We start from the raw sequence: 25,650 nt of genomic DNA, 5'->3' as shown, positions 1-25,650 counted from the left end.
TTTTTCTTAGGTTTACGATATCCATGGAAAATGTTATACACACGTATGGTGAGGAGTTTTATCATAGGATCGAGAAGTATTTATTCCGAACAAAAAAATCCAAAGTATTAAAAAACATTTTAATACTTAACTCATGCACCGTGTATTTAGAGTCTTTGGGTAGTGTTTTATTTTAATTTCGAACACCTTAGGCTAACAACTCTTTAGGTTTCGTAGAAAATGTTGACACCTACCCCCATTACCCAATTTTTTACTTGTTCACACTTTTTGTTGAAATTTCTCTTAATTTTCTGCAGCAACATAAACATATTCGAAAATATTTGTGGACTTTTACTACACCGTGCACATTTTGCAGTATATTCCGAAATTTTGCTCACACATCCTTAAAACATTGTCGGAACTTAAATTTGTTTACCACAACTCTATTGGTAATCACACCCCGCCCTAGTACCACACTTTTGCCGCTCTGGCTCTGTTTCCTAATTTTTGCATTTAATTACCCCAAAAGCTTGATCGCCCTAATGATCAACTTATCTCCACATAACGCACACTGCTCAGTGCTACTTGCCCACATGAATATTCTATTTGGTGCGCGCTTCACGCATAGTGCGTGTGAGAAAGTAAAACGGTCAGTCTCTATATAGATTTTTTCCACACTAGGTACCAATTTATGATTAGAGTTTAGATGATTTTTCGTGTTAGAAACTATTGCGTTACTCGTCAATGAGCTCTTGAAGTGCGTATAGATTAAAGGAGTAGACACCCCTTTAATGTCTGTATACTCCTTTCTATGGCAGAAGCCTCAAACCTTACTCGTGTGGTGCTGGAATGTAGGTTCACTAGTAAGCGTGTGATCACATTAACTCAAACAAAGAACCATCAGATTTTTAGATTTTTGAATAAAAAGTAACGGTGTAAGCCTGTAAAAAATAGGTACTATTATAGATGAACTCTTGATAATTATTGCATATATTGCATAATCATAGTTCATCTTATGGAAAGTGGGGTTAGGATAAAGAAGATGGATCTTTTACCCTAAAAAACGGGTGTTTACCTTTTTTGACCGAATAAAAAAGTGATGAATTATTTTTTACAATATAGGCTACATCTACTTATAATAATTAATGTCAGGTTAGAGTACTAACAGTAAAAGTACTACAGTATCAATATTTTCTATTTACAGTAGACCAGTGATACTATAGTCAGAGTATTTACAGTACTACTGTATTATCATTGTCAATCATTGAGATGATGGCGCACCTAAGTGGCCCAAATATGGGTGAAGGATGAGTGTAGAATGGAGTGAGATGATCGGTTTAGCTTGCTGACTGAAACAGCTGTTTCTAGCCAGGATATTTTTTTAAAGCCCAATCAGAGACAGTTGGATCCAGTTTCGAATCATCAATTAAACTACTGACTTTTAGTTCGCTCGCAAAATTTAGGCGGTTTGAGGGAAGTCCCCCCACTACCTTTTTTGCTTAATGTATGTAGCAGCTGACTGCCGTTTTGACAAACCGTTGAGCAAACCTCAGCTGTTGTGTAGTTTTTTCAAAGGTAGGCCCATGTGGGGGGTTGATTTCTTCCCATAAAACCGCCAAAATTTTGTGAAGTGCGTATAACAACTCAGGATCGATCTATGGTAGACTATTAACTTAGCATATTCCGCAAACTTCTTCATGTATTCGTATTTTACAGCTTATAAAAGAAAACAAATTACATTCTAATTTATGCGTTATAACTGCAGAGCTATTTCAAATCGTCTTGACAACGGCGAAGCAAGAAGTTGTTTTAATTTTGGTGTTTTACACCTGACTCTAATTATTATACTTCGTCCTTACGATTCAAGCACAGCGTAAATCACTACATTATTAATTAAACTACAGTAAGTTATGATACGATTTGATGATTGTTTGGTTAGTCGTATCACTATAATCATACTCTATTTTGTTTTCCAGCAGGAGGTTTCGTTCAACAAACCTGGCGAGTTGGAATTTTCGCAGTCAGACGAAAACACATCTCCGAGAAAGGTAGGCTCAAATACTCTCCATGTAGCTGTGAAGTGTATTGCATGTGATTGTAGAGTTGAGTGGGTCAGATGTTTAGTTTCGTTACTGACCTAAATCAGCTGTGACCATTTATTAACCCAATGAACCACAAGTTTCGAACTAAACAACAGACCTAAAGTATTAACAAATTACGTTAGTGGTTAAAATCTTGGGAGTTGTGTGTATTTCAAATTCTACATGAACGGTTAGTAGATAAGTAAAACGCGGAGGATGACAAGGTATCTCGGGAGTTTTACAAAGTCCCAAACGACCAAGAAAATATTTGGCTCCATCGTCATTGCAATTGTTCTCTCTTCTCGCTGGAGAAACAAAAAATGAGTGCAACTAGAAACAATGGATGCAACGTGTACATTTAGTTGTGCTATGTATGCTGCCTTTCCTTCCATTATATGGTCGTCTTCCTGGAACTGGGACGGGGAAGTGTTTGCACTTCCCTTCGGGAGTAAAATCTTGTAACGGTACCAAGACAAAGGAAAATTTACAAAAGTTATGTGCGCTGCTGTTAATGTTTTCATAATCCAACGATTGAAGCAAAGAATGGACAACCTACTGAAATTTTAAGGATGTGTTCTGTCCCCCGTCGACTATTATAGAACTGAAACCGCATAGATAAATACAACGTCAATATACACTCTGTAGTCTATCCAGTTAAAACATTAACTTATTATTGGATACAAGTAGTCAAAGGTAAAAACGTATACAGCTACCAAAATTATTAGCGTTAAAGTCTTTGCTACTTCTGTTCCTTGAATGAGATGTTAAATGTGACGCAAAACTATTGGGAAATTATTTAGTGTGAAATCAATCAGAGGATCGCAAGCAAATACACGTGTGAAGTATTTGAACATTATTAACCCGGTGAACAAAAAGATGATCTCAAAAGTATGAAAGAAACATTTAAGCCAAAACCAGCGCAATCATAAGCTGTCAACAAGAAACATACAACTAAAACAAGCTCGTGATTTTACAATATTATAAGAACTATTGAGAGGATCCGCTGTACTACTTTTTCGATTATGGTCCCGATAGTTAGTGATTGTGTCTTCAATGATATCACAAATATACGAGAACGCACAAAACATTCCAGTACACATTGTTATAATTCAGTTTTCTCCTTTTGTATTCTAAAAATCTTTAGAGTAACATCAACCAGTCTACACAAGTTTTAAGGTCAATAGTATTATGCTCGATTTCTAAAAACAGGTTGACTCGAGAAACCTCCCGTTCCTTGATATGCGATATACGACTCGACTGTATGGAGTTCCCACAATGCAACACGATATTAGGACGTTGTCCCCGGTACTGTACAGTAGCAGATCAGCTGATAGGTGACTTTACCCGAGTCAGCTGACCTTTCCCATCTCGGAACTGAACGAGTTTTTCCCGTTGGTGAGCTGGTGAACGACCTGTCGCTGTCGGTGAACTTGTGTTACCATCACGCCGTGATGAACTGATATGGAGTTAAGAGGAGTCAAACTTTAAAAGTATACGTACATGTATTTTTAAATGTAAAGCAAAAGAAAATTCTGCAGATTTATTATAAACTGAAGTAGGTTTAACTAGAAACCTGTTACCTCGGCACATACTTGAGTCTCCCTTAATTTTCTTCATCGGTGGATGATTCTTGTATAAATTCCCGTGTTAACAAAAGAATATTTTTGGTTAACAACAAATATTTTGTGGTTTGTTAACTTGCAAGTGTTCTTTATCAGTTGAAGTTATAGTGGAGGTTTGTAAGGATTAGGAATAAAATGTAAGGACCTGGAAGTTATTGGGTTTGGTTTTATATTTTTAGAAATTGCACCACACTAAAGATAAGTAGAGTGAAAAGGAAACTTGAGTTTAGTAATTGATAAGGTTTGTCGAACAAAACATTAAATTTTTAACTCTGGTGGTAGTTTTTGAACTTGTATAGTACAAATATTTGCAAAAACTCACACATCACTACATTCCCAGATGTAAGCTGGCGTTTTTTTGGGCGGGGGAGGTGTCATAAGGGCGGCTTGGTCGTGATTTCAGGATTTGACGTTATTGCTTCCGGTCGATAACAGCCCCGTTTCCGGTTGTCGTCTGAGCGTCCGTCCGGTTCCAAAATAAAATAGTTTCTCAATTAGCCTTCGACTATGGGACAGTTTTTCGTCGCTTCGATTATCAAAGCATTGAGAGATGTAATATAACTTGCAAAATGAACAAGTTTAGAAGTTAAAGTTACTAACATTTTAACATTGTTTGGCTTATAAGCAAAGTTTTATTTTAATTTTTTGCTTCTTAATATCATAACTGCCAAAAACGCCAAGGATTTTACACTATTGATTTAAACACGTCCAAAATTAAAATTTTAAAGAATACCCATTTTTGTAATAATGTTTATAAGCTAACTATACAGTTTATGGATACAAATACCATATGAATAAATCGAAAACGCATGTAGGTGCATTCTTCCAATTCAAATAACGTATCCACGTACAATTTTAACTCTCCGAAACTTTGTTTTAATGTTCAACTTTTTTACACTAATCCGACGGATGCCACTAATCACTGACCATGTTAGCTCAATTATTCCACCATCCTCTATGGCCGTGTCCTGTGCCGGTCGCTAACAGCTGTTAAGTTTCCGCCAGCTGACCGGTTATGCACGTCAGATCAGCTGATCAGCTGATCGACGTGTAATTGTTGAGTTTACACGCTGTCAGATGGTTCGTGCGATTAGCGGTCAAGCTTTCGGTGAGTTGTCAATTATATTTGCTGTTTTTGTGCCGTGTGGTTGTTTATTAGCGAATTTCCCTATAGGGAAGTAGCTATTACCGTAGGTCTCATGGTAAGACCTAACCCCGAGACCGATTTACTTTTTCATTTTGATGTCCACAGAGGCCAAAAACACCATTCGTTCAAATTTTTATATATCTATATATAGAGATATATATATATATGTGTCCATCCGCACGATAACTTGAGTAATTTTTGTCCGATTTTGATAAAATTTGGTTTGAAGGTGTAAGGCGGGATAAACTTGAATGAGTTCGCGAACCAGCATGATCGGACTATGGGAACGGGGGATTATGGGGGGTTTTATGGGGTAAAAATAGGTTTTTCCCATTTTTGAAAACACAAAATTTCACAATTCCTTTTTAAACCATTTTGTAGAGCTTAAAAAACAAATAATTTAGTATATTGAAGCGTTATTATGCGCCTAATTGTTACGGAGAAAATTCAAAAAAATTGTAATTTTAAAATTCCCATGTTATTCTTATGGAGAATAAGTCAACTGTTGTAGTTTGCTTGTTTATGAACATATTTTGATCAAATTTGGAAAATACATTAATTTTTACTAAACCACAGTACCTTTTAATATTTTACATTAAAAAAACTTTTACCCTCCCTGTTGCAGCAAACCTAAGTACTCATTAAACTAATTCTGTTTAAATAGGGAATAAATGTGATATTTTTAAGGAGATATTTTAGTTTAAATCTAATCAGGCAGATGGAAATTCGCTAAGTCTGCAGGTTTGCTGCGGCGGGGGTATATTATATTTTTTTTGTAGATTGCCTTTATTTTGAAGGTGAATTTAGTGAATTGTTATTATTAATTAATGATATTTATCGTTTTAATAGAATGTTGGGTACCTATTTGAGTAGATCTCCTACCTATCTACATGCACCAGCTGTAGTATAAAGGTCTAACAATTAAAAAGTCGCAGATTCGATCATGAGAAAAGCTTTGATCCTTAAGTCTGTAGCTTTTTGATGATTCGAAACTGGACCCAGCTGTTCCTGATCATTAATACTCCCAGGCTTTAAATAAATGATCCTGGCTGATGAACCAGCTGATCTTAGTCAGTAACAAAGCTACAGAGATCATCTCACAACATTCTACAGATATCCTTTACTCATATTTGGGTTAAAATACGACCAAGGTGGCGTCCACGTAATATCAAATAATTGATAAATGATATGTTTTTCCTAGAAATCATACTAATATTATAAATGTGAAAGTTTGTGTGTTTGTTTGTTTGTTTGAAGTTCAATCACGCATTAACCCCTGGTCGGATTGTGTTGAAATTTTGTATGATGATAGCTCACATTCCCGATTAACATATAGACATATTCTTACCTCAAAAATCCTTTCGGGCTCCGGGCTCCGCCCCAGCGGCTCTAGAGTTTCCCATGTTAACCTTAGGAGTATTCATATTTAAAAGGAATTAAATAATTTTGCCAGCTGTTTCAACTACACAATTTGTTTCTATGATATTCAATAGCATTAAAAGGTTTTACGGCTTACAAACAGGGTGCAGCACCATTAGTTCTTCATACATTTATGACAACAGCTAATTTGAACCAAGCAGCAACAAAAACCTGAGTGTGAGAACTTTACTTATTTCTATTGTTTAGGTGAAGTGGTAGAACATTATGGCTATGGTAGATGTTCTATATACTATAGTATACTGTAGATTATAGTAAACCAAATTTTCTCAAAACGTGTCCTCTCTCATTGCAAATGCATAGCACGAGTATTTAACTACAATAAGCATTTTATAAAAAACCCCGTACGAAGGACGGGTACTCACTCAGCTAGTATAACATATTTAAAAGATTCGCTAATTATTTTTAGCTGATTCATAATGATACTGTAACTGGCAAGGGAGTATTTTAATCGATATTTAAAAGGAACACAGTCCAGTCGAATAATTTCACTTTTATGCTCAAGTTCAAGTTAATATTTGAGCTCCTGATTATGGACGCAACAGTGTAGAAACCTTGTACACGATTTGCCCAATGTTTCACATCTTTTTAAAACAGAATCCATGTTATCGTACTTTTTACAATATACAATGCCGCAAGGGGTGTGCGGCTTTTATTTTTACGATTTTGGGGGAAGAAAGATGGGGAGGGCAGCCCAGCAGTCTGCGACATATTGTTATCCAATATGTCTTGTTTCTCATTGTTGTTCCTCCATAAATGTCAATGTTTTCTCGTTGTGGACCATTATATAGCCTAATGGTGATTTGTTTGAGGTAATCAATTTTGTTTGTGCAGTAACAAGAGTATAAAAGGATTTTAATCATCAAATATGCATTAAATGATTCCTGTCAAATTTTTTGGGTGAATATTTATCTTTACAATCTATGGATTAGTTATATATAAGTATATGTTTAGTAACTTCTAGAGTTTGGTAGGCGTATAGATTGATGTATTTCCAAATTAATTTCTCTTAAGAGTGCTAAACTTATTCATTTAGAAAATTGAGTTTTCGCACCGTAGGGTACCTCAGCTAAGTTGCAAGATACATTATTAATTCCATTGCCGATATTCATTGGCAATAGGAATAATTATTTTCGGCTGTTTTTGCAATGACATTCTAGGATACTAATTGCAAAAAACGAGTAAAAATGCTTTAACTATGTGTTCATTGGAAGATTGTAACAATAACAAATACTATCAATACCTATTGCAATAGCTCCTTAATTTTATGGTGGGTGATTTTTCGGATATGATTCAAATGAATATATGATTAGGTGGTTCATACTAACATTAAATTTTATTTCTGCAAGTAGACTTATAATTCGACTGACAGATACAAATTTGATGTATGTGTTATTTAAAACATTGATGTAAGAGCTTCATTTGTATTTAGTCCAAGAAAACATTAATTATAGAGTTCTCTCTTTTTGATTCAGTACAGTAATGCCAGGAGAGTAAACATTTTATAAATAGGCCTCTTTATTTGGTCAAAGTAATTTTTAGTTATTTAAAGCCCAGAAATAAATAGTAACAATCGATTCATACCCTACACTACAGAAAAATATCTTAGTGTCCTAAACTAAAACATAAATATATTCAAAGGAGTATGTACATAATCGATGGTACTAGCTACCAAGACATACAATTGTTACTTCTACCTGTTGTTTAAGCATCAATCCAAATGACAAATGACCCATACCATCTGTGCGCTTGATTGTGAACTGTAGTTTTAATTCGGATCTCATTGACGAGCCCCATAGTCTACTAAAACCTATGACTTAAAAGAAGTAAATATTTTGTTCTTATGTTAAACTTGTGGCTAGCTGCTTTAGAAATAATTCATTTAATTACCAACAAATGTATAATGGAAACGAAATGTCTACTACAATATTATGTCATTAGTCAAAGATAGTACGTACATTATTAATAGGTTAGGGACATATTTATCAATGATTTGTTTCCGGACTTAGATCATTATAAATGACTTACGGGTAAATTACCCATAAACACAGAAATTCTCTGTTGAGCTGAGTGGTTAGAACTCCCCTTCAAATCTGAAGGTCGCTGGTTCGTTTCAAAGCAAGATAGTTTTTTTTCCCAAGTGCAATATGTCATTGAGCTACAAATTAATGATGCTATCTCACAAATGGTTGTCCAAGGTTTGGGCCGTTTTGAAACGTGAAAACTAGACCAATTGCGTTGAAACACAAACTCAAATAGAATTTAATGTCTGAAATCAAAACATATATGTTCCATAATATTTCAACTACATATACAAATTTGTTGGAACTATTCAAACACAAAGTCTCCTAGGATCGTTGACTTAAAAGTATGTAAACTTCTTATTTTTACCAACTTAAACATATAAATTCCAAACAATTTTGCAGACTAAGCTCGCTACAACTAAACGAAGTTGTTTCGTTGTGAACAAATCGGTGTGATAAAAACGATAAAAAGCTCTTGCATTCATAATCGCCGGCGCTTCGAGCATGTGTGGGATTAAACATATGTTGTGGGATGTATAATAAACTGCTCGATGAAAGAGATATTATTAAGCGATCATTGCATGTGGGTAGTCGCAAGTCGCTAGCTCATTTAATATATATTGTGGTCCATACCTGCGGGTACTGCCTTGATATATAGGTTCTATAGGTCCTTGCTAACGGCGAACTTTCAAATTCTTCCTGAAGGCCGGATAGAATTATATGTGGGGTTATTTTTAGAATCAGAGTCTTGATATTGAATTTTATTATATGATTGCCTGTAAGTGTGATTGGGTTTGAAAAGTAACGTTTCTGTAATGTTTAGAAAGGAGGAAAGAATAGGGGCGATGTATTTTGGTTGTTTGGGATATGAGTTTATATTTTAGGGTCGTAAATTACATATTTTTACTTCTTGCTAAAAGTGTTTTTTTCAACTATCACAATTTTTATTCAGATGGACTGCACTCTCTATTTTAACATTGTACTGACAAGTAAAACTGTATGCAATTGTTACCATTGTTTAAGCATGGGGAAGATTCCATACCTTTCTTCAAATTGTAAAAGAGTTACCCATCCTATTAGACAGCAATGGATATGTAAAATACTTCAGTGGTAGACAACCCTTAGTAGCTTGTGACATGTTAAAACATAGGATAGCCTGATGAATAATTTCGTAAATCTCTAAAATATATCCATTCTGTGTAGTAGTGATATGAATGAATCACAATAATGTTACTGTATTATGGAATTATATAGTATAATCCTAAACTGGGTCGATTGTAGACTCAGATGCAGTTATTTATTTTGAGATTTCAAATAAAGATGCTATCCAACAAAAAGTCGTTGTTAGATAGTGCAGTAATAAGACCAGCATTTGTAACGTTCTAGTACAAAACAAATAAGAAATTCGTAAAATCACACACATTCACACAACAATTACAGAAATAAAGCATGAATGTAGTACATTAAAATGAAGGAACATGCTCAGGAGAAATACAGGACGAGAAGAATGCAGGTTAAACTTTATAAACAGGAAGAAACTCAACATGTTGAAGCGTGCTGAAGTGGCGAGTGAATGTCAGAGTTTATGTAACACACAACAAACTGTAATAACCTTTGTGAAAGTAGTCCTCTTTGTTACACGTGTATTCAGCTCTTTCTGCTGACAGTCCAATTAAAAATCTAGTTTTAAAGTAAATAGTAAATGTCATGTCAATAGGGTTTGTTCAAGTGTTGAAGTTATCATTGAATATGTTAGTTTTGTTGTAAAGAGTGTTAATACCTATGGGGACAGTAGTAAAAATTGCTCTTGTGTTTCCACTTGTACGAATTGTTGCCCAATAAACTTATGGTACATACGTAATGTTATATACGTTAGAGATTTATTTATGAAAAAGTACAACATTAAGCTGCTCAACATAATAGGAATAGTCGAATTCATCCGAAAAATGTATAAGCTTTCGATCAATAAATTAAATGTAATCAATTATTCTATCAATTACTGAGAAAGGGACGCCACCTAGGAACGTATTTTAACCCAAATGAGAGAAATATGAGTGTAGAATGGAGTGAAATTATCTGTGTGGCATTGTTACTAAGATCAGCTGTTTCATTATACTGGCTTTTTAAGGATAGAACCGGTGACCTTTAGATTATAGGCGAGCACAAAGACCACTCGGCTACCCAGCCAGTCAACATAAACGTTACACGAATTAGCCTAAAAAGTGCGAAGTATGACGAAAACACACTTTACACTGGGTAATAGTAGTAGCCTAAAAAGTCTCTATAAAAAAAATTCAAAAGAGTTATAATTCAGGGTGTCCACATTCTGGAAGGTCAGGGATAGTCATGGAAAGTCATGGGTCATGGAAAAAAATTTTGGTCATTGAAAGTCAGGGAAATAGGCAAGAAGTCATGGAAAGTCATGGAAATTTTCAATTATGGATGGATTTGAGGGGACCATTCAATGCTCTAGTCAGCCGTAACCCGGACTGTTGTAGCATTTTTCAGGATTTTTCACAAATGTTCGACAATTCAATTTATTACAGTTGTATTATTTTATGAGTTTTCGGTTTGTTTTAGTTCATTGTTGTACCTATTGTACTCCATTGTTATCTGTTATTACATATTTCAGTATTTTCTGCAAAATAACATGTCCAGGCAGTATATGTGTGTGTATGTTATATTATAATTTGCGTGTAAAGTTCGTGAGTCATGGAAATCAATGGTAAATGGCCATGGATAGTCATGGAAAGTCATGGAAATTAATGACAAATCTTTTGTGGACACCCTGTAATTGATCTCTTGTCGAAACATCTTAAAGACCATACCTATCAAATACTCAACTATTTAATACCCTCCAAACGAATTACAAACATTTTACATTGAGAAACTGTAGAAACAAATTAAATTTCTCAATTCAGTTTAGATTGAGTCGCAAACCGAAATTGTTGAGGTGGTTGGTGTTGAATGTAAATTCCTCGCCGTTATCTTTCGACCTTCGCCCCGAGCTGAGGTCTCCTCGCGGTTGTCCGTGACTGACATGACGTCCGTCAGCCCAGGTGGCGATTACTTGTAGGAGGGGTCTGCGGTTATGCGGTCTGAGGACTGTGGTCTACACGACACGCGTACCGTCACCCGGGTGTAGGCTTTCTGCCCATACGATAATCCTATTAGCGACGCTCGGCTGATCTGTCAGCGCTACCCGTCCCTGCGTTGGGGTTGAAGATGAATAAGCGTAGGACAGTGGAGGGGGTGAGACACCAATGTAGGGGAAGTTAGTGCGAGTTGGAGAGAGTGAAAGTGATGTAGGGTGAAGAGAAGGAAAGAGGTAAAAATTCAGCCATAAGGATCGAACTGATCAACAACTCACCCCATTACATTGTGATCCAATGGTGTTTATAATTTTTTATGTGTTCAGTGGCGTCATTCGCCTATTAGGCGGCCTGATGATTGGAGTGTTCAATCTAAATCAATAACCACTTGCCTCCATTTATGTAGGCAAATAGTATCTAATATCCACTGTAAAAGGAAAAAAAGAACTGTTGCGGAGGACCTTTGCGGTAATATTTATTTACCGTATTGTGAGTTAACAGTATATTGTGAACCATGCCCTCGCGCCTGCACCCAGACTAACGAAAAGGAAGCGTGATCCATGCGCAGGCCCGAGGAGCGGCTCACAAAACTTTACATAACAAAATGAGAACCATGGATGGAGGCTCAAGAACAACACGCCATTTGAGAGAAACGAGCTGTAATTAACCATTTAAAAAAATAACACAACAATAACATCAACAACAATAATTAACAATAATACATGAATTAAATACTCTCAATTAAACTTTAAAAATTTTGATACCCGTTTACCCTACTAACTTACAATTATTTCATTAATCATTTTCAAATAGGCTAAATTTCAAAATAAATCTTACTAGCTTTTACCTTTCAAAAAACTTTAAATTAACAAATTACAACATGATATATATAATGACTCTTTTAATAAATTCATTTCATCTGGTAACTATAGAAACTTTAGGGGCCCCAAATTAGAATTCAATAGAATATTTAATAAAATTATAAAATTTAAAAAAGATCAACAAGTAGCCTAGGCTAAAGAATTTAAAATTTAAAAAGAAAAACAATTAATAAATCTCTGTGCACAAATTAACAAATAGGTAACGAAATCTCCAAGTCCAGGACGGTGGTTAGCAATAATTAATTAGGCCTAAAACTTGCGGAATTTGCGGTACTAGTTCATGTTTCTGGGCGAGCAGCACCGGAGGGGAAGCAGGCATGACGGAAGAGGGGGGCCAAGATCCAGGGGTGGCCAAGAGTTGTAATTCCCACTCCGCCAAGGCTGATGCAGACTACCGGTACTCCATGTTCCTCCTCACGGGCCCCATCAAGCGCGCTGGGCGCTCTTAATTTACTGCATAGTAGAGAATATCTTCACACAAGTAAGGAAAAGGCAAAAATACAACGCAAACATACTACAAAATTAAGATGAAAGACGATGCAAAATTTATGCCGATGCAGCGCTAACGAAAGTCTCGGAGCCTCTGAATCGTCGGCGGTGGGAGTAATAAGAACAAAACCCACAGCCTTGTTCGGGGTCGTGGAGTGAGAAACACTGAACTAGCCTACTATAAAAAAAAACACTTGAACCATTGATCATGAGTCGTGACATTCGCCCGGTGGAAATAGTCACGGCTCAACCTCCCTCCCCAAAAGAGGACACTCCTCTCCAAAAGGGACAAACAAACAAGCCTCTCCCCCACTTCCTGAAAAGAGAATGACCTGAAAGACAACTCAAGTGTCTGTGGTGGGGAACGCCAAGGGACTTCCAAACTGAGGGGAAAACTCACCCCCAGGGTTTGCTCTGGCCAGAGCTGGAAAATTTTGTGAGGGAAATTCCTTCGCAGAACACAGGGGACAGGAGAAGTGATCAGGTTCTCTGGCCCAGTGCACTTCCCACCCAGACACAAGAGGAAAGAAAATTGCCTACGGAAGAGTTCCGCGGAAGGGCTTGAGATGAGAAATGTGCGCCCTCCGGAAAACTTTTCCAGTCCGCGGATCTCCAAGCTCCGCCGTGACAGGCGTCAAAAACCTCAGGATGCGGTGGGGACCTGACCACCGATGACACAACTTTGCAGCTCTCTTGTCCACAGCCGAACTGGCTGGATGAGCTTTACAAAACACCAAATCCCCCACCTGGAAAGGGTTGTCTACTCTACCACGATTGTGCTTCCTCCGGACCAATTCCCTAGCTCTGATCAAGTTTCTCCTGGCCGCTTGCCAAGTTGCCTTGACATCAGCCGCACCAGGAGGTGGCAGAAGGTCGCCAATTCCCCACACATTCGCTAACGGGTTGTTAGGCGGATAGCCTAGAAACAGCTCGAAAGGGACCGCCTTGTGACTCTCATGGTGAGCAGTATTGAAAGCAAACTGAAGCCAAGGGAGTTCCTGATCCCAGGTGGTCTGCTTGTCAGCATGGAAAGCTATGAGAGCGGAGCGAAGATTGCGATTGAACCTTTCAGCATGAGAAGGCTGTGGATAGTAAGGGGAAGTAGTCACATGGCGGATTCCGTGCCCAAAGCACATTCTTTTGAACAGATGGGAAACAAACTGTGTTCCGTTGTCGGAAACAATGGTGGCGGGTATTCCAAAATGTTGGAAAAGGTGAGTTCGAAGTACCTGCACGGTGAGCTGTGCAGTGGCATTCCTTAAGGGGAAAAGCCAACAAAACTTGGAGAAGGCATCCACACAAACAAGTAGGAACTTATTTCCTGACTTGCTACGCGGGAGAGGCCCTACATAGTCAATGAAAACCTTCTCCAAAGGTCTTTCCGCCACCTCAGATGACAACAAACCAAACTTAGAGTTTTGAGCGGGCTTGCTCAGTGAGCACGTTTGACAAGAACGCACCCTAGCAGCAAGATCCCGATCCATACCCTTCCAGATGAACATTTCCCTAACCTTCGCAATGGTCTTGTGGATACCTAGATGCCCACCCACAGGAGACGAATGAAAATACTCAAAGACCATAGGGATTAGAAGACTAGGCAGCACAACTTTAGGTTTACCTCGCTGCCGAGCGCGACAGCAAAGGGCACCCTGGGACAGAAAATATGGGGGGTGGGCTCCCCCATTTTGAAGCTCACCAATGATCTTTGCCAGCTCAGGATCCTTCAGCTGATGGGGAATGAAATCAGAAAAGGCGAGTGGAAACTCCAAGAGCACGGCACAACCCGGTTGCTCTTGGTCAGAAGGATGATCGTCGGGTGAATGGTACATCCTAGATAGTGTGTCAGCAATCACATTCTGAGTGCCTCGAACGTGTTGCACTTGGAACTTAAGGGACGATATTTGGACAACCCAACGACCAATTTTCCCAAGCTGGCGTGGATGTGCAAGAAGCCACGAGAGTGCCTGGTTGTCGGTTTCCAATAAAAACTCCTTGTGCTCCAAAAAGCGTCTGAATTTATTGACTCCAAACACGACAGCCAAACACTCGAGTTCATACACCGAAGAGCTTTTCTTTTCGCAGGGACTCAAAGTGCGTGAGGCGTACGCAATTGGCTGCCTAACACCATCCACCTCTTGTGACAACACAGCCGCAATTGCGACGGAGGAAGCATCTGTTTGCAAGACAAAGTTTTGATTGAAATCCGGCATCGCCAAAACAGGGGGCTGCATGATAGCCTCCTTGAGAAGATCAAAAGACGTCTGCTGCGCTTCACCCCAGACAAACTTGGCGCCCTTCTTCCGAAGCTCATTGAGAGGAGCCGCCAATTCAGCAACATTGGGTATGAAGCGTCGGTAAAAACCTACCATGCCGATGAACCTAGCAATACCCTTGACATCTCTGGGAGGAGGAAACTCCCTGATAGCCTGGGTTCTAGCGGGGTCGATGCAGACGCCTCTATGAGAGATAAGATGACCAAGGAACGAAATTTCCGGCTTTGCAAAACTAACCTTGTCAGGATTCACGGTAAGGCCAGCCCTATTCAATCTACTCATGACTTCTTCAAGATGAATCAGGTGATCTTCGAAGCTCTCACTGTACACCAAGAGATCGTCGAGGTAATTGAACACAAACTTGAACTTGACATCATGAAAGATGGAATCAAGGAGTCTGGTGAGAGTCTGGGCCCCCACAGCAAGACCCATCGGAACTCTTGTGAACTGATACAAATTCCACGGAACGCAGAAAGCAGTGAGAGGTCGAGACTCAGGTTTCAAAGGAAACTGATGATAGGCCTGATTCAGATCAAAAACAGAAAAATACTTGGCCTTACCGAACCAATCAAACGCAGAATGCAAATCGGGGAGAGGCACAGAGTCGATTTCAATTTGCGCATTCAATTTGCGATAGTCCAAAACCATTCGGGACTTGCCATTGGGTTTTGGGACGAGAAAGGCTGGACTAGCGTAGCTCGAACGGGAAGGTTCAATGACACCATTTTCCAGAAGTTCGTCAATGATTTTTCTGAGAGTTTCCATTTTGGGTGGAGCTAATTTGTATGGGTGAGAGCGAACGGGACGGGTATCTGTTAGACGAATCTCGTACTCCAACAGGTTAGTGACTCCAAGCTTTGGCGTCAGCACATCTGGGAAACGAGAACACAAGGTTCTGATGGCTTCAGCCTCGCAAGTAGTCAGATGCCCTAACGGATCAATTGTTGGCTTGCTGGGTATCTCAGGCTCGACTACCGCAGCACCACCACCAATTTCATCAGCAAAAGATATTAATACCCGCCTCGCAAATCGGAAAAAACACTGACCTCTGCCTAAATCCAAAATTAGGCCAGTGTGCTTGATAAAATCCGCTCCTAAAATGACAGGGAAACAAAGGTCCTTAGCCACCCAAAAACTCCAAACCCAAGAAAAATGTTCAATTTTGAACTTGAAACGGGCTTCATAGATGATGGGAAGGGGTGAATTTGACGCAGTCCAGCAGATAGGGGTTTTTCGCTCAACTTGCTTGATAAGCCCAGACGATTCAAGGTTTTCAAAAAGGGACAAGGAAATGAGGCAACGGGCTGACCCAGAATCCACTAGGGCCTTCTGCACCGTGGAACCTATGAAGATGTTGAGACGTGGGCAAGTTGAGCGCGCCGCTTTCACGCCCATGGTAGCAAGGCCCGCAATCCCCCGCAGCAGAGGCTCGGTCACAGGCACAACACTCCCAGAAGGGGAGGCAACAGAAACATTAACTGACTTTAACTTAGACTTTGACTTACTTGAAAAAACATTCAAATTATTGCCCTTTACATTATCACCAACAACCTCACAGGAAGGATTGGGCAATTTTTCCTCCTGTGAGCAAACTAGTTTTTTGGACCACGTCCAAAATTTCCACCTTGACGGCAATGCCGCCGAATGTGACCTGGTTGCCCACAACCAAAACAAACAACAGGTTGCCTCTGCCACTGCGGCGGTTCAGGACCCAACACTCCCACGGGTGCTACGACAGCATGATGACCAGCTAGGGGAAGATGCCCCGCCGCTTGGTCTCTCTGAAAATCAGCGTCCTGGACAGATCTCGAAAGGATGGAAAGTCTGTCCAGATCCGCAAAAGAAGAAGGCCGTGGTGCAAAAACCAGACGGGAGCGTTCCTCAGGCTTCAACCCCTGAAGCACAATGTCAATGAGCTCAAGCTCACTGATCCCCAAACGCAAGACCCTTTCCACCGTGCGAATGTCCCCCACGTACTGGCTGAGAGACTCGGCTGGCTGCTGAGGACGAAAAACTCTCTCAACTTTCAGCTTCTCCATGACCCGACGGGGCATGAAAAGCTCCAAAACTTCTTTATGGAAAACATCAAAGGTGACGCCTCTGCGCAAACAATCAAGCAATCTGTCCCCCAACGGTTTCAGACAGTATGGAGCAATGAGTTCCATCAAAGTTGCGTCTGACATGCCAGGGTATTCACGCATGCGCAAAACACTCTCCAGAAAAAAACAAAGACCATTCACATCTAACCCGTCCACCGGCCGGAAACCACTCAGGACAGAGGCAAGGGGATGGGGAAGTTTGCCAAAGGAGTTAGAGATGGAAGGGGAACTATGAACTTGAGAAGGAAAGGGAGATGGGGACTGGACATTCAGCGTAGCCGCAGCCAAGGTGGACGTGTGAGAGGGGGACGGTGTGACATTTGCATTTGACATTTGAACATTTGCAGGCAACTGGAGCAGTGTACTTGGCGTAGGCGGAGCCTGGGGGGTACCCACTGGAGCCACAACTTCAACAACAGACTTTGGCACTTCGTTTGAAGTTTCCGAAGAACGGTTGTCTTCAAAAATTTCAACTTTCTCCTTGACAGACTTTCCTGCCTTAATACTCTCCAAAATTCCTTCCAGCTCAAGAATTCTGGCTTCCACCCAGCTCTTGTCCTCATCTTGGATTTCAGGTTGCCCTGAAACCAAGAGCAGACGCTTACGCCAGTGCGTCAGCTGTGTGATAGCCGAACTCTTAGCTGAGCCCATAGGCAAACTACTCCAACTATCAATTTCCCCACTTAGCTCTTCCATCCTCTCTTTACATGCCTCCAGTTCCTCATCCAAACTGAGCGACTCAACCCAAGCTTGAGGCATGCTAGCAATTTGTCTGAACTGTGTACGCAAAGTGCGTACATCAGTTCCAGGAGTCTCCCCCCGGGACCGCACCTCATACACCAGCTCCGGCTTCCTCAAATATTCCGGCACAATTGACGCCATACCGAGTCTCAACCAGCACTTGACTCAAAATAACAGCCAACAAAATTTTTTCACAAAACAAACACAGAAATTTAATTCCTAAGGCTTCTGGACGTTGATGCCTACGCACCTGATGGGGCCCAAAAGAAGAACCTGCCCATTCATACCGCAAGTACCGCAAGAAAAAACAACAACAAATGACCCACGAACGTACACACACACAAACATACACCGATACATACACTAGACAACACCTAACACTTGTGTGATGGGGGGTACACACAAACCTTTTTTTTTTTTTTGACACATGACCATGCTTTTGACACTCTTGCTCCCGAAGGATGCAAGTCATTACCACCGATTCCACCCGGTGCCTCGGCCAAAGGGCGAGCTCCTAATAAAAATGTGTTTACGCCCCACCACAACAACAAGACCTTTTTCCAAAACTGCCAGGCCAGAACATTTCCAAGAAACCAATCCATCCACGGCTCTTCAAAACAAAACAAAAAACAGAACGCGGACAGTGATCGCATCTCTAAGTATCCGAGTCGTGAAACCAAGTTTCACGACAAGGCACCCAGGACGCAACCCACTAACCACGCTCTGCTACCAGATGAACCATGCCCTCGCGCCTGCACCCAGACTAACGAAAAGGAAGCGTGATCCATGCGCAGGCCCGAGGAGCGGCTCACAAAACTTTACATAACAAAATGAGAACCATGGATGGAGGCTCAAGAACAACACGCCATTTGAGAGAAACGAGCTGTAATTAACCATTTAAAAAAATAACACAACAATAACATCAACAACAATAATTAACAATAATACATGAATTAAATACTCTCAATTAAACTTTAAAAATTTTGATACCCGTTTACCCTACTAACTTACAATTATTTCATTAATCATTTTCAAATAGGCTAAATTTCAAAATAAATCTTACTAGCTTTTACCTTTCAAAAAACTTTAAATTAACAAATTACAACATGATATATATAATGACTCTTTTAATAAATTCATTTCATCTGGTAACTATAGAAACTTTAGGGGCCCCAAATTAGAATTCAATAGAATATTTAATAAAATTATAAAATTTAAAAAAGATCAACAAGTAGCCTAGGCTAAAGAATTTAAAATTTAAAAAGAAAAACAATTAATAAATCTCTGTGCACAAATTAACAAATAGGTAACGAAATCTCCAAGTCCAGGACGGTGGTTAGCAATAATTAATTAGGCCTAAAACTTGCGGAATTTGCGGTACTAGTTCATGTTTCTGGGCGAGCAGCACCGGAGGGGAAGCAGGCATGACGGAAGAGGGGGGCCAAGATCCAGGGGTGGCCAAGAGTTGTAATTCCCACTCCGCCAAGGCTGATGCAGACTACCGGTACTCCATGTTCCTCCTCACGGGCCCCATCAAGCGCGCTGGGCGCTCTTAATTTACTGCATAGTAGAGAATATCTTCACACAAGTAAGGAAAAGGCAAAAATACAACGCAAACATACTACAAAATTAAGATGAAAGACGATGCAAAATTTATGCCGATGCAGCGCTAACGAAAGTCTCGGAGCCTCTGAATCGTCGGCGGTGGGAGTAATAAGAACAAAACCCACAGCCTTGTTCGGGGTCGTGGAGTGAGAAACACTGAACTAGCCTACTATAAAAAAAAACACTTGAACCATTGATCATGAGTCGTGACATTCGCCCGGTGGAAATAGTCACGGCTCAATTGTGTAAATAGCCTAAAGGTATCAATAGTGTTTTAGACCTCTCAGTACATACATTCTGTGCTTTAAGTAAACTGTTGATTCTTTATGAACAAATTATTACTAATATAATGGTTAAATTATGGTCAAATTTGAAAAAGAAGTATTTTATTCATAAAAAAGCCAAATATTTTATTATTTAATACGAACTTTTGTTTAAATGGTTACGTTTGTAAATCTTATAAAACAACTAATATAATATACTGTATATATATTGAAGTGTTTTTGTAGGGTTATTAGTGACGATTTGTAAATTTAAAATTGCTATTTTATTTGTATGGAGAATACAGTAGACTCATAGTTGGCTTGCCTTGATGATGGTTGTTAATTGATAGTTAAATTAATATTGGCAAATTTGTTACATTTATACTAAACAATTAATATTTCACAAAAAATCTATATATTAATTTGAAACTGTTTTTCTTTGTGACAGCTATTTTGAGAGAACCGCTGGGCGTAGAAACCCGGTAGAGGTGTCTAAAGAAAGGTCCTGGTCTGTAGATGAGCCATCAAAAGAGAAACATGGAGAATTCCCTCGGGGCTCTGCCCCAGTGGCCTTTAAATTCCCATCCCATGTTATTCTTATGGAGGAAAACGAGGTTTTTGTCACAGCTAATTTGAGAACACGGCTGGGCGTAGAAACTTGGTATGGTTGTCTAAAGAAAGGTATTAGTCTGTAGGTGAGCCCTCAAAAGAGAAACGATGTAAACTTCCTTGGGGCTCTGCCCCAGAGGCCTTTAAAGTTCACTCTGCAATTTTGTTTACATTTCAACCGTATGGATAATTTTACACTACTTTTAATGAACCAGCTGTTAATATTAAAATTGTATTCAAAGGTCTACTGAAACTAACTGTCAAAATTAAATGTTTACATTACTATTTATGATTTTAAATGGATTCTCCACTGCATGGCAAGTTTTTTATAGCTTCAACAAAATGATGAATTTATGATACGTTTGAAATGTTTTGTTCAAAAATCAATGCTTTATTGCTCTTAGAAAATTTTAAATTATGAAATAAGTGTGACTTATAAATTTCAAAGGAACATATAACTATTCCTTATCGGGTTAGCTTATGCATATTGTAAGGTTGGTACTTGCCTTTTTTTCCTACTTTCAATCACCATTTATTTTTAAATTCAAGAAAGAACGCCTGAGATTAATTTATTGGTATAACAGTTTTTGATAATCGGGTTGAAAATTGTATCATAGATGAGTACGATGAGGATGAGAGCTGTGATCAAGTTTTGGAATAGACTAACTACGGAGTCTATGGTTTTGATAAAGTAGATGAACTATGTCAATTTAGGTATTAAAAAAAAATGTGTACACAGTTTTTACTTTGATGTACACATGTAGCTAGGTTGAACAACGCATCTAAACCTCACTACATACAAAACATTCGGAAACACAACAGTGTCATCACATCTCATCGCATTTGCATAATGTGTTACCAATGCTGGACTAGGTTATGGATTTGGTTCCGCAAATGTTCAAGATTTGTGATAAAATTTCTTACAATTATGGTTCATTCGTATCCACGAAATACATGCACAGCTTTATGTGATCTATATGGCCAAGGCAAAACTACCCCATAAGCTAATGAACTATCAAGTAAGAACAGGATAATTAAATACATAGGTCGATGTGGCAAGAGAAGGATTTAAAATTGCTGAGATCGAAGTAAGAATGTTACTGCTTTCTGGAGAATCAGATATTTTCATAAAAAAAAGTGATGAAGATTTACTTATAAATCCGGATACAATCTGAATGATTTTCCTAAAGCAGATTGAATTAATGGTCAGTAATAAATATTGACTCTTTCCGTAACATGATAGACTAATTATGAACTCATTCTCCCATATAGTGAAAGTGGCTTTGGTATGAAACAAACTCATGAAGAAACAATTATAAGACTCCTAAAAAACCTTTTAGGCAACCTAAAGCCGATAAAAAGAAAGGTAGGAAATATTGTGTTAAACGAATTCATCAATCACGTTTTTTAGGGAACACAATCGTCATACTTATTATTGCTTATCGTCCCTTCATATAACTAAGATTTTAATGACTTCACTCTATCCAACGCAGTTAGCTAAATTTACATAAAACCTCAAGATTAACCGTCGATTTCGACGGGGTTCCACTAGTACCTTATTACCTTCAAGACAAACGCAATAACATATAAAGATAGAAAACCTGATAAAAAATAACACTGGTATGACTGTTTTTGTGTCGCGTAGTATATATTTAGTTCTTATGATTCTATCATATTGGTTTGTTGGTCACATAGTTGCAGACAAGTACTTATACCACACGCACTATCATAGTTTTTTAGACACAGACAACAAAAATGCCATATCTCGGTCATTTTTAATTGGATTTTCTACGTCGATGTGTCATTACGTTTGTGTCAGAATTTACAGTAAAAAGCATTCTTGTGTTTATTTTAAGATTTACTGGTATAACGTTACTACTGTTAAAAATGTTTAAATGGCTGCCATATTAAATTTTACATTTATAAATTGTAATATATCCTTGCAAAAACTAATTATACTAGCATTAACATTTATTTACAATTTAAAATTTTAAGTAACATGGATATAAAAAAAACAAAATGGTGGCTCTGTGTGTAACCATTGATTTACAGGTGCTTTAAATGTGATACTGTATTTATACATTTGTTTTTAACCGAGAAATTATATTCTAAAATGTTGGTAGAGAGTTACTTAACACCCTATAGTTCGACAGAATTGTTATAACAAAGTCACTACTAGATCATAAATGACCAGAAATATATTTTCATCAACATCATTAGGAGTACTGGTTAGATGACGCATTTTCTCGTCACACAATTGGTATTTGGAATGTGACGTTTGCAGTAAAGATTTTAATAAAACTTGTTCAATATCGTACAAAACTGTGATTTTATTATTTTGTATAGACAAATCTTTCAATAAGTCTTAATTTACGACTCAACGAAATAAACTATGACCAATAGTTGTATCACCAGCGTTGCCTTAGTTTTTGTGTTAAAGATGTTCGCTTATGAGGCTACCACGTAAAATCAAAACAATTGTTAGGTTGCAATTGAGGTCAATCACACTCTCGCAGTTACTTCCCTGCAAAGTGACCCGAGTGACCCTACGTAAGGAATATCTAAGAAATAGAACGGAAGTCCATTCAAATTCTTGCGTCGAATTGTTGTAATGTCAACCCTATCCTTCTGGGAACGTCAGACGTCCGGTGTCGCTGGGGGCTCCATCTTCTATCTCGCTCTACCCCCACTCTAGCGCTTGCTACCCCTCAACTGCCAGGAAAGGCCATAAATCAGGCGATTAGCTTCAACAATACCCGGGTAGGATTATGGGACGACCTCCGTCTCCCACCGTCACCCACCTGCAATACTAGAAAAAGTCATGCAGGGCGTAGCTCCGAAAGCCACTAACTTAAAAGGCACTGTTCCGAAAGCCACTAACCTAAAAGGCATTGTTCCGAAAGCCACTAACCTAAAAGGCATTGTTCCGAAAGCCACTAACCTAAAAGGCACTGTTCCGAAAGCCACTAACCTAAAAGGCATTGTTCCGAAAGCCACTAACCTAAAAGGCATAGTTCCGAAAGCCACTAAAGTAAAAGACATTGTTCCGAAAGCCACTAACTAAAAGGCATAGTTCCGAAAACCATTAACCTAAAAGGCATTGTTCCGAAAGCCACTAACCTAAAAGGCACTGTTCCGAAAGCCACTAACCTAAAAGGTATAGTTCTGAAAGCCACTAACCTAAAAGGCATTGTTCTGAAAGCTACTGCTCCAAAAGTCTCTGTTGCGAAATGCACTTTCTCGAAACGCACTGCACCGAAAGTCACTTTGCAAAACTAATGTATGGACTAGTGCCTAGATATGTACATTTTTTCAGAGCAATTGCTTGGAACAATGTCTGAAATTGGTGGACAACTTATTTGTACACTATTGTGAGTTATTATACACAAGCGTTTCAAAATATAAATAATGTCATATTTGACTTAAGGTAAGGTCTTAGGTTGGACTAAGACATTGGACCTTTTATCCCTATTTATTAGTGCAATTTATTAACAGTAACCATGACTGAAGAAAACCTAATTTAATTTTGTAATCTAAAATGGGAATCGTTGTATAGTTATAGTATTTTCCCATAGAGTCGGGGCTTTCAGAAGTTAACCTGATGCCACTGCTTTTAGAATCAACCAGATGGGGTTTTGTTGTATTGAAAGACTAACTGAGTTAAAAGTTTGTGATGGTGGCTATTTCTCCCTCCTGTAGCCCCCAACAGATGACAGACAATTCCAACCCCGTGGGACCTACCCTTGGTCTACAGCACGTGTTGGCAATTTAGCTACAATTTCACACTGTTTTCTTCCTTTATTGTTTGAAATTAACAAAGGAATAAGATTAGGAATGTTTCGAATGAAAGGAACTATTTTTGTGGTTGACAATGTCTTTTGTTTTTGGTGGCAAAGAAAGTCATTAGGCCTATTTTAAAATGTAGACACTCAACAATGTATAATTTATAGCGTTCTATGCAGAGTATTAAGTCATTATTTAACTTATGTAGATACAGTACTCAGTTATGTATAATGTATAGCGTTCTATACATAATATTAAAACAGCGACGGAATCCTACTTTTAGCACCTACATTATTTTAATGTGGATTTGAGTGCAAGATGTGTCTAGGATGAAGTGAAATGACCAGAAAAGCCTTGTTACTGACTCTAAAATCAGCTGTTTCTTTCACCAGGACCACTTTCAGTACAAACAATTCAATAATGGCTAGTGCCAGTTTTAAGCAATTTTTACCTAGGGGGAGTTAATAATAGGGAATGTCTCCTTCAGAATCACATTTGTATCCAAATTCAATTGTGCATGTGTTCATTCAGCTGGTCGATTCCTTGGTAGACGTCATCTGTTGAAAGCTTTGTTGATTTTGTTATCAGCCACAGTAAACGAAGTGGCAAAACAAATCTATCGACCAAACAAATAAACACGCGGAGGCACATGCATCATTCTCCCATCATTAATGACCAAGTGACGTCAGAGAAGAGATGTGTAACACACATGAAGAAAATTTAGGAAATGAATAGTCTTTTTCTGGGATGGGCGATGATGAGGTGTGATGAGTGTGGCTGGCCTACTTTGTTATGTGCGTTACTCGCCTATTTTGGTCGAAGACTTTTTACCATCCGCCCATAAAGTGTTGGTTGAAAAAAAATAATCGACTAATCACTAAATAGACAATGATTGATCAGTCCTGGGGATTGCCTGAGTCTTGTCTCTTTAGTTTTATACAATACCATACGTTTGATATTATGAATTGAATAATTCCTTCTTGTCAACCGCATTTCTGCATTACCTGAAGTCGCTACAATAACGGGGGAACATGTAATGTATTCGCGCACATCTCAAGACTTTGACCGGAGAAGGTAATATCACCCTACATCTAATAAATGAATTTATAGTTCACTGAGTAGCATGGTTGGGTTCATTCTTGAAAACCCACGATGATAATAATTACTTATAACAAACAATAAAACAAACGTAGTACAAACTCCTGCTCTCCTAGATATTCTAAACGTATTGAACACACTATTCTTTAGCGTATTCATGGTATCTTTGACGTACCAAAAGAAATGATTCTTGGACATTCTTGCAAACACCAGATGCCTTTTCCTCATCTAAAGAGTCTGCAAAAAGTACTAAAACGTTTCCCATCGTCTATTTCGCATTCCTTGACCACCCAGTCAACGGATACGCCTAAATCGCAACTAAAGCCCGATCAAGCACGATTTTCATCAATTCGATCACGACTGCATGAAGGCCAGACAAGCTCCGTTGCTTCTATTGTTTCAATCTTAAGAATCCTTGGGAACAATG

General features: G+C 38.7%; 1 protein-coding gene across 2 annotated transcripts in view; it reads left to right on the top strand.

Annotated features, from left to right (window-relative positions):
• LOC128994969 (uncharacterized) overlaps positions 1–25,650 on the top strand; it is a 115,334-nt gene that overhangs the window by 3,294 nt on the left and 86,390 nt on the right. For both annotated transcript variants that reach the window (XR_008490934.1, XM_054419826.1), the window contains exon 2: positions 1,956–2,027. Coding sequence is in view for 1 of the 2 variants with exons in the window: in XM_054419826.1 (XP_054275801.1) it covers positions 1,956–2,027 (72 nt within the window). In the remaining variant the exon portion in view is untranslated. The remainder of the gene's footprint in view (positions 1–1,955; positions 2,028–25,650) is intronic.

This window comes from Macrosteles quadrilineatus, unplaced genomic scaffold (assembly GCF_028750875.1).
Source record: "Macrosteles quadrilineatus isolate MER2022 unplaced genomic scaffold, UCM_ALF_1.0 Scaffold_5__1_contigs__length_97177068, whole genome shotgun sequence".
Classification (NCBI taxonomy): domain Eukaryota; kingdom Metazoa; phylum Arthropoda; class Insecta; order Hemiptera; family Cicadellidae; genus Macrosteles; species Macrosteles quadrilineatus.
This window is presented reverse-complemented; position numbering and strand designations above follow the sequence as displayed.